The sequence below is a fragment of the Amphibalanus amphitrite genome, unplaced genomic scaffold (genome assembly GCF_019059575.1).
Source record: "Amphibalanus amphitrite isolate SeventyFive unplaced genomic scaffold, NRLGWU_Aamphi_draft 000112F_arrow, whole genome shotgun sequence".
Classification (NCBI taxonomy): domain Eukaryota; kingdom Metazoa; phylum Arthropoda; class Thecostraca; order Balanomorpha; family Balanidae; genus Amphibalanus; species Amphibalanus amphitrite.
Window position 1 is genome coordinate 644,261 of NW_024881607.1, and position 12,655 is coordinate 656,915.

The 12,655-nt window shown below is 50.7% G+C and overlaps 1 protein-coding gene across 1 annotated transcript in view; it reads left to right on the forward strand.

Moving 5' to 3' along the window:
• Positions 1–9,561, forward strand: part of LOC122381041 — a 32,775-nt gene extending 23,214 nt beyond the window's left edge. Inside the window, exons 5-6 of the mRNA XM_043364739.1 lie at positions 6,720–6,911; positions 9,442–9,561. Of these exons, the coding sequence (XP_043220674.1) occupies positions 6,720–6,911; positions 9,442–9,497 (248 nt within the window). The 3' untranslated portion in view covers positions 9,498–9,561. The remainder of the gene's footprint in view (positions 1–6,719; positions 6,912–9,441) is intronic.
• Positions 9,562–12,655: the final 3,094 nt, after the last annotated feature.

Below are 12,655 nucleotides of genomic sequence, written 5' to 3' on the forward strand. Positions count from 1 at the left end.
CAGATATGTCGCGTGCGGGGCTCGAGGGAGCGATGCCCCCTGCTGCGACTGGCGTTCTTCAGCATTCGGGTAGCGCGTGCCCGTACCGTCCACAACCCTGGCAGGGAATACCGGGCGGAATCGCGCTCAGTTTTGCCCTCGGGGTAGCGGCTCGTGCTGTCCGTTTATGTCGGTTTGAAAACTGCGGACAATCACGTTTGAAGTGGGCGGTATCGCCACACAGGTAACAAACGCCTCGTCTACTGCCGGTTTGCGGTGCTCGGTCAGCTGGACTTTCATTTCATTCAACTCACTCCGGAGTTCTCCAAGAATGGTCAGAATATCTGGTGCCTGTCAACCCTCGATGGATTGCGCTTCTTCAGACGAAATTGCCACAGCCGTGTCATTACCGGCGGACGCCCGCATAACGGCGAGAGTGAGGTCCTTTTCCCAAAGTCTCTGGACAACTTCCTCCGCTTTTTGAAGCGACAGCACAGTGTGGTCATTGTGCAGCTTCTCTTGAAGCTTAAGATCGCTCAGACTACACAGGAAGTGATCTCAGATCTAGCGCTATATGATCCACCTGTTCACTGGATAACCCCGGGTGTGCCAGGCTTGTGAGTTTTCGGACGCGATCAGCGAATGATTCTATATTCTCTTCAGGCAGTTGACGGATAAAACGCAACTTAGCCCGAGCCCGTCGCGTGTCGCAGCTAGATCCAAATTTATTTTGTAGGGCCCCCTTAAGTTCCTTGTAGTCGCTCCTGGCTCCTTTGTCCAAGTTCCCACAAATGTCCAAAGCAGCACCATCCAGCAAGTCGAGCAGGGCAGTTGCTAGTTTTGTCTTCTCCAAGTCGCCAAAACGCGTTTCAAAACGGAAAATCCACGTTTCCCAATTTTCCTCCTCGCGACCGCTAAATTTTGTTGTGCTGTGAATTTTTGAGTACAGTTCGTTCGACATTTTGGGCAGTGTATGAATGACGACTAATAATATGATCGTATCGTCCAACGATACGGTATGCAATGACCAAACCGGTAATTTGAAAATCGCGTCGTAAAACGACTACGCTATATATGCCCTATCATCGTATCGACCAACGATACGTTATGCAATAACAAAGCCAGATAATTTAAAAAAAAAACGTGTCGTAAACGACCACGCTCTGTGCCTAATAAGTTGCAAACGCTGCCAGTGCCTCAGCGTGATTTGATATACACCAACTATAATCGACCGGAAATCAGCAAAAGCCGTGTCAAAAACGACTGCAACTTTCCCAAATTTCAGGTCGTAGGTTAAAAGCTCATGTAGGTATCGTGAATCGATAACATAGGAGCTGCCAAAACGGTTACCGTTTAACCGAACATCACTTAAATGTAGGGAGCGTAAATGAGCTTACCTTGACAGTTGACCGCGCCAATGTTAGGCCACAGGCAGCGTATCCATCAGTCGTGTATTGGTGCTCAATACAGGCATTGCACCAGCAGCAGCAGCACCAGCGGCAGCACCCGCGCGTGGCGGCTCCCCGGTCCAGAATGACCGCCGCCCCCGGCTGCGGCCGTGACCCCGCGCCGCCGGTGGCAGCGGCGCGCCCAGCGGAAGGCGGTCCGCAGTGGCGCGCCCAGCAGCGCGCCGAGAGGTGGCACCGGGCACACAGTGCACTAACACATCCTAACACACATTGCCAGAGTATTGTCAAAGAGCGTTCACGCATTTAAAGATTATTGCAAGAAAAAAGTGGCGTCTCAAGGGGTGTGACGTCCCCCATAGGAGCTGAGCTCTTGGGGGGGAGGGGGGTCGACCTTCGTCCCCCCCCCTCCACTGGGCGTAGGAGCCCTTCCACTACGCGTGCTATGCCTGTTGGCTGTTCACTTCTAGGGGGGGGGGGCATTCCACGATAGATCGTACCAGGCCCGTCACCCTCATTTCTCAGATTTTAATGAAAATCGGTCCTAGGGGTAATCATAGGCCCCAAAGACGCCTGGCAAAATATCAGACTTCTCAGATCAAAACTTTTTGAGTTATATTGCATTACATTTTTTTTAAACTTCGGAATGTAACGGTGAGTTTGATGGCCTATAACTCAAGAACGGGTTAAGCAACCAACAAAAAGTAAACAACACTAAGCTTGCGATGAATCAAAAATTAATATTACAATTTAAGAATTCCAAAGAAAAAATTTCATTGTTGAGCAAAAACCTTAATCTTTTTTCATTTGCCTCTAATGACTTTTGGGACCAAAATTTTTCACATTTTTATTTTTTCAAAATTATCTTCATGTCATTGCAAATCGACATGCAAAAAATGAGAAAGGTGTTCTTTCTATAAGTTTTTCATTTTCCCGCAAACAAAATGGGTTTCGGAGGGGTTGATACGACCCCAGCACGCCGTTTCGCTTCTAATAGAGCTAGAGCCTCGCGGAAAAAAACGGGCGTGTGTGTGCCGTTACAAGTCGCAGCGATTGGTACCCGATTTTAAGGTCTCAGGTTAACCGGTAGTGTCTGAGGTCAGGTCACGTGACTGAAGTTACGGGTTCGGTTTTTAGTAAATAACTTCGCAAAAATGGCCGCAGAGCCGCGATTTTGGCATCATTGTGTTCGCTTAGCTCAGGTGCATCGAATGGTAGGGGAGACCCGGGAGGTATGGGCCGGTTTTGTGAAAAGGCAATTTTCTTCCAGTGGGCAGTGGCTAGACCCGGGTTTTTACTCTGTGTACGTGAAATTGCCTTTCGCCTGCAAAGTGTGCCTGATATTAGGCATCTGGGATCAACTATTTTGTCTCGAGGTAACTTTCAATAAATCATGTGCTTTTTCGATCCATCAAAATACACCGGGAGGTATGGGCCATCGCCCGGGAGGTATGGGCCGGTGCTATGTTTCATATTCTTTTATCGACAATGAGAATAATACTCGTAGCTGGTATCTACCTTGATATCTCTTAGAGCCCAGGAACCGTGTAAGCGGCCAACAGCTTACTTCATGGAGGTCACTTGGGCACATATGTATTTTGGTAAACTCAATCATGCTCCATGAAAGAAGATAAATCATATTTTCTGTTCGAATGGAATTTGTAGTTAAATTTTTCGACCTTGTGCGACAAAAATAAAACTTATTGAAGAGGACATTTAATGAAAGCATCAGTTTATTGATTTAGGATCACCGGGGGTGGGTGGCCCGAACTTCCCGGTTAGGACGCCAGAATGTGCGTGGCATCTCAGCTCATAATCTTGCAAGAAAGCTTCAAATTGTCTATCCAGGCTTAATTTGCATGCTTTAAACTTTATGTTAGCGATGGCCTGACATCATAGAAGGAGCCTGTTTCAAATTTATAACGAATTTTCTGTATGCACCATATTTTACTCGAAGAGGGCAAAAACGCTTTATCACCGCTCATTGCCAAAGAAGACTGAGGCAGATTTTGGAAATCATGTGGGTTGTATAACGGAATGGCTGCTACCAGTTTATGCGGTCAAATGTGTACAAATACGCAACACTTCTTCAAAACTGTGATGGCCCATACCTCCAGGGGGCCCATACCTCCCGGGTCTCCCCTATACTTTTTGCTAGGGTGAGGTCAACTTAAGTAGTTGACCTCGGGTCAAGGTCAGGTCAGAGCCCCTCAGGTCACGAAGCTGGGCAAAGGGTATCATATGGCATATCATTCGATTCGGAAGGTCTTCCCGAGTCCATTGGTGGCTTTCCCGACTCTCTAGCTCTATTTGATCGGGAGTTATTGACGAAAAACTCGTACGACCCTAGTGACGTCATAAATGACGTCACGCAAGGTTAACAATGCAAAAGTAAAGCATTGGACTTTGCAAGGAGTGCATGAAATCACGATACCATGTACGTGGGATAGTTTTAGATCATTCTCGGCGCCAAAATAACAGTTTTTATATTTCCCCATTGACTTATAATAACAGTGATGTCACGTGAACGACCTGACCTCACGTAACCTTAAAAATTCCCAGATATTTATCGGGGTTACATGAGCACAGTAAATACGTATTTAGCCGCTAATTCGAATTAGGAACGCATTACCGACTCATGTAGCCACCTGCTAGTACGAATCGGCGATCCGATCCGCGGTTACATGAGCAAAGCAAATACGTATCACGATCGGATTCACCGCTAATGCGAATCAGGAGCGTACTACCGACTCATGTATCCACCTGCTAATACGAATCGGCGGTCCGAACAAAATCCGCTGAGAAAGAGGCTTAGAAGCGAATAGGACCAAGATACGTATTACAGGAACTATTTCTTCGCAAAAAGAAACATTAAAATGCAAAATAATAGGTATTTTTTCCATTTTCTTCTTTTGAAATAATATTTTAAAAAATATGTCGGTATTTTGCCAAGTTTTCAACAATAAATATAGTGAAAACCAAATAGTAAATATCCACATAATTTCAGTTGAAACATTTTTCTGACAGCACTACAGACGAATCAAGAGAGGCAATTGCCCAATGAGTCAAAGCAAGACAACTTTATGTTCAACTTTTTTTGTAAAGTTAATTGAGAATGTTTTGAGCAGATTAAATGCAAAAAAGACATAAGATAATAAATTTTTAATTTAGTCACCTCTATTGCTACGGAAGTGCGCCACATTTGTATGCTATTCCGTTTGTAATGCGCATCAGGCCGAGAGCCAAACTAGATCCGTTTGACGTCACTGATACGAATTTGCTCATGTAGTCGGTGCACTGAATGCGTTCTTGGGGAGCTGATGCGAATTAGCGTAGTGCGTATTTGGAACGGATCGCTCATGTAACCGAAACGTCCGAGGCACACGATTCGGGCCGTATTTCACAAGAACTATTCTTTGCTGACTGGAAGCGTCAAAATGCAAAATACTTAACAATTTTTTATTGGCTGCCTCGTAGAAAATAGCAAAAAAAATGTTGGTATTTTGGTTTAGTCTTTGCATGTGAAATAAAATGAATGAAATATTTTGATAGATAATTTTTTCTGACCACCCTGCTGTCGCTGCATGGCGAATCAGTGCCCACTGACTTAAAACAGGAAAACTTTGTTTTCATTTTTTGATTTCATGTTAATTTTAAATGTTTTTGAGTCTATCAAATGATATAAGTATTTAAAATTTAGCTCAGTCGTCCCGGTAAATGCCGCAACTGCGCCATGACTGTACGCTAATCCTATTCCGTTTGTGATGCGAATTACCGGCCGTCGAGGAGTCAGCCCGGGTGAGCCAAACAAGATCCGTTTGACGTAGATAAAACGAATTAGTCTCATGTAACCGGTGCCGTAGATCCGTTTGTGGGGAGCTGATGCGCATTAGCGTAGCGCGTGTTTGGAACGGATCGCTCATGTAACCCCGGTAATACAAGTTGTGAGACCTCTGGAGGACACCATGTATGAGTCCTGTAACTTTCATCTCGGACAGCTATGGTCGTTGGCGTCCAAAACAATGTCAGAACCATACAGCCTTTTTCACCCTCGCGCTTATAGGAAAGAGGGTTGAATGAACCCTCTTTTCACTTTTTTCAGATGACTCAGACTTGAATTGAAATTTCAGTAACCCGTGATGTCACTAGGCAGCTTTACCACGCCATTTGTAAGCTCCCCTCCCGAAATCACTATTCGAAACCGTTATCGTGACGTAAAATAAATACATTTATAGAAAGAATACCTTCCTAATTTTTCACATACTTCTTAACAATGAGCCAAATATTTTTTTAAAGAAATAAAAATTCAAAAAAATTTGGTCCCAAAGTCCAAAAAATACAAATGAAAGAAAACTCGATATGTCATATATCAAAAATAGCGTATTTTTCGAAATTTCAAAAATACATATTAATCTCTGTTTCATTGCAAGTTCAATGTTATATTACATTTGGCATTTGAATAATCCGTCTTTATAGAGTTACAGCCCGCCAAACTTAGCGCTGCAAAGCAAGATCCAAAAAATGTTATACACCATAACTCAAAAAATACTTATCTGATAAGCCTGAAATTGTTACAGGTGGATTCAGAGCCCCTGATTTGATTACCCCTGAGACCAATTCTCGTCAAATTCCGAGAGATGAGGGTGTCAAATTGGAAAAAAGTGGTACGATCTATCGTGGAATGCCCCAGGGAGTAAAATGACCTATAAAACCTATGTTGCACATATCCTATCCAATAGTTCGTCTTCGGTGACCTGGCCTGACCTTGAGCTTAGCCTTTGCATGAGTCCATGACATTGTATGCCCTCAGCGCCCGGGCCGCCGCTCCGATATACACATTAGGTACCCTTGTCACAAGTCAGTCGGCCTTCGCCGCTAAATATGCATCCGCAGGTAGTGGGGTGAGTTGGCGGGCCACAGAGAAACAAACGGTGGCCGCTGGCCGGTCGCTCCTGCTCAAATGCCGCACGTTGTACGGTACGCAGACGCTCAGAGCCGACGCCCCTCACGGACAATGGGATGCTCCTGCCGACCTGCCGAATGCCGTGATGCCAACCTGTCAAAGACCCCAAATGGCCCCTGTGACCTGAGTATGACCCTGTGTGACCCCTGTGTGTGGCCTTTCTGACCCCTGTTCGTGACCCAACGTGTGTGAGCCAATGTGTGACTCTGTGTGACCCTGTGTGACCCAATGTGTGACTCTGTGTGACTCTGTGTGTGACCCTGTACGTGCCCCTGTGTGTGACCCAATGTGTGACCCTGTGTATGACCCAATGTGTGACTTTGTGTGTGACCCTCTGTGTGACTTTGTGTGTGACCCTGTACGTGCCCCAGGTCGCGGTCTGGGCGCCGGCGTGGCGCTGCACCTGCTGCCGCACTACTCGGGTGAGGCGCTGCTCTGCATGGGTTCCGTGGTGGCCGCCGGTGGCGCTGTGCTCTACATGCTGCTCTACTACTGCTGCCGGGCGCTGCGGCCCCACCGCCCACCGTACGGACGACACAAGCGCGAAATGTACAGCAGCAACGGTCAGTGGCGCGCGGTGGCCGCCCGATCGGGCCCGGCCCGCCGCTCGGCGCTGTCCCGCGGTCCCGGCCAGCTGTCCCTCGGTTCCGGCCAGCTGATCGGTTCCGGCCAGCTGTCCTACCGTCCCGCGGTTCCGGCCAGCTGTCCCACCGTCCCGCGGTCCCGGCCAGCTGTCCCGCGGTCCCGGCCAGCTGCTCGGTCCCGGCAGGGCTCGTGACGTTCATGGTGCCGTATTGCCGGTCATGGTGTAGACATGCTGCTTGCAATGTTGTCTCTGTCCGTGGGTATCTTGTCTAACAGTAAAATTGTCACTGATTATGGTATATTGTAGTGCATACAGTGTTGACTCTGTGGGTATAACTATTGTCTACAATAGTGCTGTCCGCGTTCTTCTAGTGGCCATACAGTGGCTGCCTTGTCTAGCGTCCCTTGAAAGTACCGATACACGGGAAAGGAAGTACCGGTGAACCAGCGGCTGAAATCGGTTCGGCCCTCTCCCATCCCTTCCTCCCCGACATCCTCATCCATCCCCAGGTCAACTACTATGGACGTCAAACCTCTTGAGACCCCACTTTTTGCGATAACTTTTAAATGCGTTAACTCTCGTTGACGATATCCTGGCAATGTGCGTTTCAGAACCTACCGAAACTTTTATTACAGGTCATTTTGACGCCAAACGATTATAAAAGGTACTTCTTATTCACTCGTAATGCTAAGGTCAATTCAGGCTCGGGCAGAGGCTTGCGTTCGGCCATACTCGAGCCCCGCCACCAGCGCCATCTGCTCTTGCCTCTTAATGTGGGTACAGGGTAGGTATATACGCTACAGAGCTGGCGGCCGCCCACCATCAAGCCTGGATGGAGCGCGAGAAGTGAGTGACCGGTCGCCGGGCAAGGAGCGCCGGAGGGGTAGGGTGGAGCATAGCGCTGACGTCATTACGTGGCTCCGCTCCATGAGCTCGTAGCCTTTACCCAAATAGCAGATTCGTTCCGTGAAATTTTCATAATCATTTGGCGTCAAAATCCCTTAACCCGCGCCCCGTTGGGCTCTGCCGAGCAACGCGCCCGGTTGGGGGGGGGGCCATTTTGGCCCCCCCCCTAAGATCTCGAGAACCACGCAACATAGCGACAAGCGGTAAACGGCGTTGGATAGCCCCAACGGGGAACTACCTTGTGACCCAATTTTATTGACCTAGGTCAAACCGATGACGTCACAGGTCAGGTCAAAGGTCCAATTTTCACCGTTTACAGGCACTTCAAGAAATGCGTTGTAAAATCGAGTAAAATGCATTTCATTGAAAATCATCGATGGGGAAATGTTCTTCAAACACATATTTTGCTATTTGAGGTCACTGATACCAGGTCAGGTCACAGAGGTCAGGTCACGGGGGGTCACAATATGAAAGTGTCGTGTGATACATGTTTTATGGTCCATTTTACATGACAAATGCGATTATATGGGTCAGGCAGCCTTTGGGGCCAGCTTAGATCACGTTTTGGTCAAGGTCAGGTCAAGGTCAGGTCAAGGTCAGGTCAAATTAGGTCAAATTTCAAAGTTAATATTTTTGCATAAAATGGGTATCGAATCGATGCAGCTCGTCACGGGGAGTTCAATGGTGGTCTTTGTTTTGCCGTACGTGGTCTAGAATTGCTAAAAATTGAGTTCAAAAATTTGACGTCATCATTTTTGAACAGTTTTTTCGCTATAACTTGGCCAAAAAACGAGATATCGATCTGAAATTTGGTATGTATAGAAGAGCGCTGGAACTATCACATATATTCCGGTTTTTTCGAAATTCGGAAAATTTTTGGATTTTTTCAAAGTTTTTCTAAAAATTTCAATTTTTTTTAATTTTTTTGGTCAAAAACCAAAAATTTTGAAAATCCGAGATAGCAGTTTTGTAGCGCCGCTTTTTGTCTACTAGACCATATAAAGAACTTTGAAATTGCTTGATAACTGTAGATTTGGTGAGCGTTTCAAGATTGCATGTTTTTTGCTCATTTTTGCTCGAACATGACCTCAGTTTGACCTCAATAACTCCTGACCTAAGGTGACCTGAGACTTGAAATTTGGTGTGAAGGTGTCAAATTGATGCCCGGGAAGGTACTGAAAATTTGGCGGCGCTGCGCGCCGCCGTTTTCTTGCTATTCAGGAAAAACCACAGGGGGGGGCCAAAATGGCCCCCCCCCAACGGGGCGAGGGTTAATAATAAAAGTTTCGGCAGATTCTGAAACACACATTGCCAGAATATCGTCAACGAGAGTTAACGTATTTAAAAATTATTGCAAAAAGTGGGGTCTCAACTTCAAGGGGTGCGACGTCTGTAGTAGCAGCCCTCCCTCCGTCGGGCATGCCGGCCGCGCCGCGCCGCGTATCGGTACTTCCAACAGAGACTGCGGCTTCTACTTACGCCCGTATGCTAACAAGGAACTGCTTTTGCGCTGTTATCTAGGGGGAAAGATGTCACTGAACTGAAGTCGTCTATCGGGACCAATGCCTTTACTGCAACTTCTGACATCTTGGCCTTTTCAGGTGCTATGTTGAACGGCACATACGCGCCGCTGAAGTCTCGCCACAACGGCGTCTGAGCCAGCGCCAACGGGGCCGGTCACAGCGGCTCCACCGGGGCCGGCCACAGAGACCCGTCACAGCCGTCGGTCACAGAGACCGGTCACAGCGGCTCCGGAGGGGCCGGTCACAGCGGCTCCAGCGGGGCCGGTCACAGAGACCGGTCACAGCGGCTCCAGCGGGGCCGGTCACAGCGGCTCCGGAGGGGCCGGTCACAGCGGCTCCGGAGGGGCCGGTCACAGCGGCTCCGGAGGGGCCGGTCACAGCGGCTCCAGCGGGGCCGGTCACAGCGGCTCCGGAGGGGATGAAGACAGCGGCTCCGCTCCACTGAGGCCGGAGACAGCCGCCGATTTAACCCAACTCGACTCGGGAGGTCGCCGCAGCCGCACATCTGTGACAATATCGACCTCAGGACGGCCCACAACAGAACGGAAACATTCCACGCCTGAAGAAAAAAAAATGGTGCATTGGCTCACTGGGCTGCAGGGCATTAAACGCTGGAGTGATTCACTGCAGCCACCGTAGCGTCCTCTGTGCGGGTGGACTCCTCCAGTGGACTGTGGTGTCGTGACTGACGGACTCCTCCAGTGGACTGTGGTGTCGTGACGGACTCCTCCAGTGGACTGTGGTGTCGTGACTGACGGACTCCTCCAGTGGACTGTGGTGTCGTGACGGACTCCTCCAGTGGACTGTGGTGTCATGACTGACGGACTCCTCCAGTGGACTGTGGTGTCGTGACGGACTCATCCAGTGGACTGTGGTGTCGTGACTGACGGACTCATCCAGTGAACTGTGGTGTCGTGACGGACTCCTCCAGTGGACTGTGGTGTCATGACGGACTCCTCCAGTGGACTGTGGCGCCGTGACTGACTGACTCCTCCAGTGGACTGTGGTGTCGTGACTGACGGACTCCTCCAGTGGACTGTGGTGTCGTGACGGACGGACTCCTCCAGTGGACTGTGGTGTCGTGACGGATGGACTCCTCCAGTGGACTGTGGTGTCGTGACTGACGGACTCCTCCAGTGGACTGTGGTGTCGTGACGGACTCCTCCAGTGGACTGTGGTGTCGTGACTGACGGACTCCTCCAGTGAACTGTGGTGTCGTGACGGACTCCTCCAGTGGACTGTGGTGTCGTGACTGACGGACTCCTCCAGTGGACTGTGGTCTCGTGGCTGACGGACTCCTCCAGTGAACTGTGGTGTCGTGACGGACGGACTCCTCCAGTGGACTGTGGTGTCGTGACTGACGGACTCATCCAGTGAACTGTGGTGTCGTGACGGACTCCTCCAGTGGACTGTGGTGTCATGACGGACTCCTCCAGTGGACTGTGGCGCCGTGACTGACTGACTCCTCCAGTGGACTGTGGTGTCGTGACTGACGGACTCCTCCAGTGGACTGTGGTGTCGTGACGGACGGACTCCTCCAGTGGACTGTGGTGTCGTGACGGATGGACTCCTCCAGTGGACTGTGGTGTCGTGACTGACGGACTCCTCCAGTGGACTGTGGTGTCGTGACGGACTCCTCCAGTGGACTGTGGTGTCGTGACTGACGGACTCCTCCAGTGAACTGTGGTGTCGTGACGGACTCCTCCAGTGGACTGTGGTGTCGTGACTGACGGACTCCTCCAGTGGACTGTGGTCTCGTGGCTGACGGACTCCTCCAGTGAACTGTGGTGTCGTGACGGACGGACTCCTCCAGTGGACTGTGGTGTCGTGACGCACGGACTCCTCCAGTGGACTGTGGTGTCGTGACTGACGGACTCCTCCAGTAGACTGTGGTGTCGTGACGGACTCCTCCAGTGGACTGTGGTGTCGTGACGGGCTCCTCCAGTGGACTGTGGTGTCGTGACGGACTCCTCCAGTGGACTGTGGTGTCGTGACTGACGGACTCCTCCAGTGGACTGTGGTGTCGTGACGGACTCCTCCAGTGGACTGTGGTGTCGTGACTGACGGACTCCTCCAGTGAACTATGGTGTCGTGACGGACTCCTCCAGTGGACTGTGGTGTCGTGACTGACGGACTCCTCCAGTGGACTGTGGTCTCGTGACTGACGGACTCCTCCAGTGAACTGTGGTGTCGTGACGGACTCCTCCAGTGAACTGTGGTGGCGTGACGGACTCCTCCAGTGGACTGTGGTGTCGTGACGGGCTCCTCCAGTGGACTGTGGTGTCGTGACGGACTCCTCTAATGGACTGTGGTGTCGTGACGGGCTCCTCCAGTGGACTGTGGTGTCGTGACGAACTCCTCAAGTGGACTGTGGTGTCGTGACGGACTCCTCCAGTGGACTGTGTCGTGTCGTGACGGGCTCCTCCAGTGGACTGTGGCGCCGTGACTGACGGACTCCTCCAGTGGACTGTGGTGTCGTGACTGACGGACTCCTCCAGTGGACTGTGGTGTCGTGACGGACTCCTCCAGTGGACTGTGGTGTCGTGACTGACGGACTCCTCCAGTGGACTGTGGTGTCGTGACTGAGGGACTCCTCCAGTGGACTGTGGCGCCGTGACTGACGGACTCCTCCAGTGGACTGTGGTGTCGTGACTGACGGACTCCTCCAGTGGACTGTGGTGTCGTGACGGACTCCTCCAGTGGACTGTGGTGTCGTGACTGACGGACTCCTCCAGTGGACTGTGGTGTCATGACGGACTCCACCAGTGGACTGTGATGTCGTGACGGACTCCTCCAGTGAACTGTGGCGCCGTAACTGAGGGACTCCTCCAGTGGACTGTGGTGCCGTGACTGACGGACTCCTCCAGTGGACTGTGGTGTCGTGACGGACTCCTCCAGTGGACTGTGGTGCCGTGACTGACGGACTCCTCCAGTGGACTGTGGTGTCGTGACGGGCTCCTCCAGTGGACTGTGGTCTCGTGACTGGGGGACTCCTCCAGTGGGCTGTGGTGTCGTGACGGACTCCTCCAGTGGACTGTGGTGTCGTGACTGAGGGACTCCTCCAGTGGACTGTGGTGTCGTGACTGAGGAACTCATCCAGTGGACGGCGATGCCGTGACTGTCGTGACCGCACGGCTCGGGCTCTCGGCGGACCTAGAAGTGGTGTTTGGTGTCGGTGCGGCGCCTTAGGTCGCCTAATCTGACCGGCGAGGACCTGCGAGCCGTGAGAGCACTGCATTCCGCGTGCTGACTGCAGTACCCGGCCGGAACGCAACCCCGAGGAGTCCGGCCT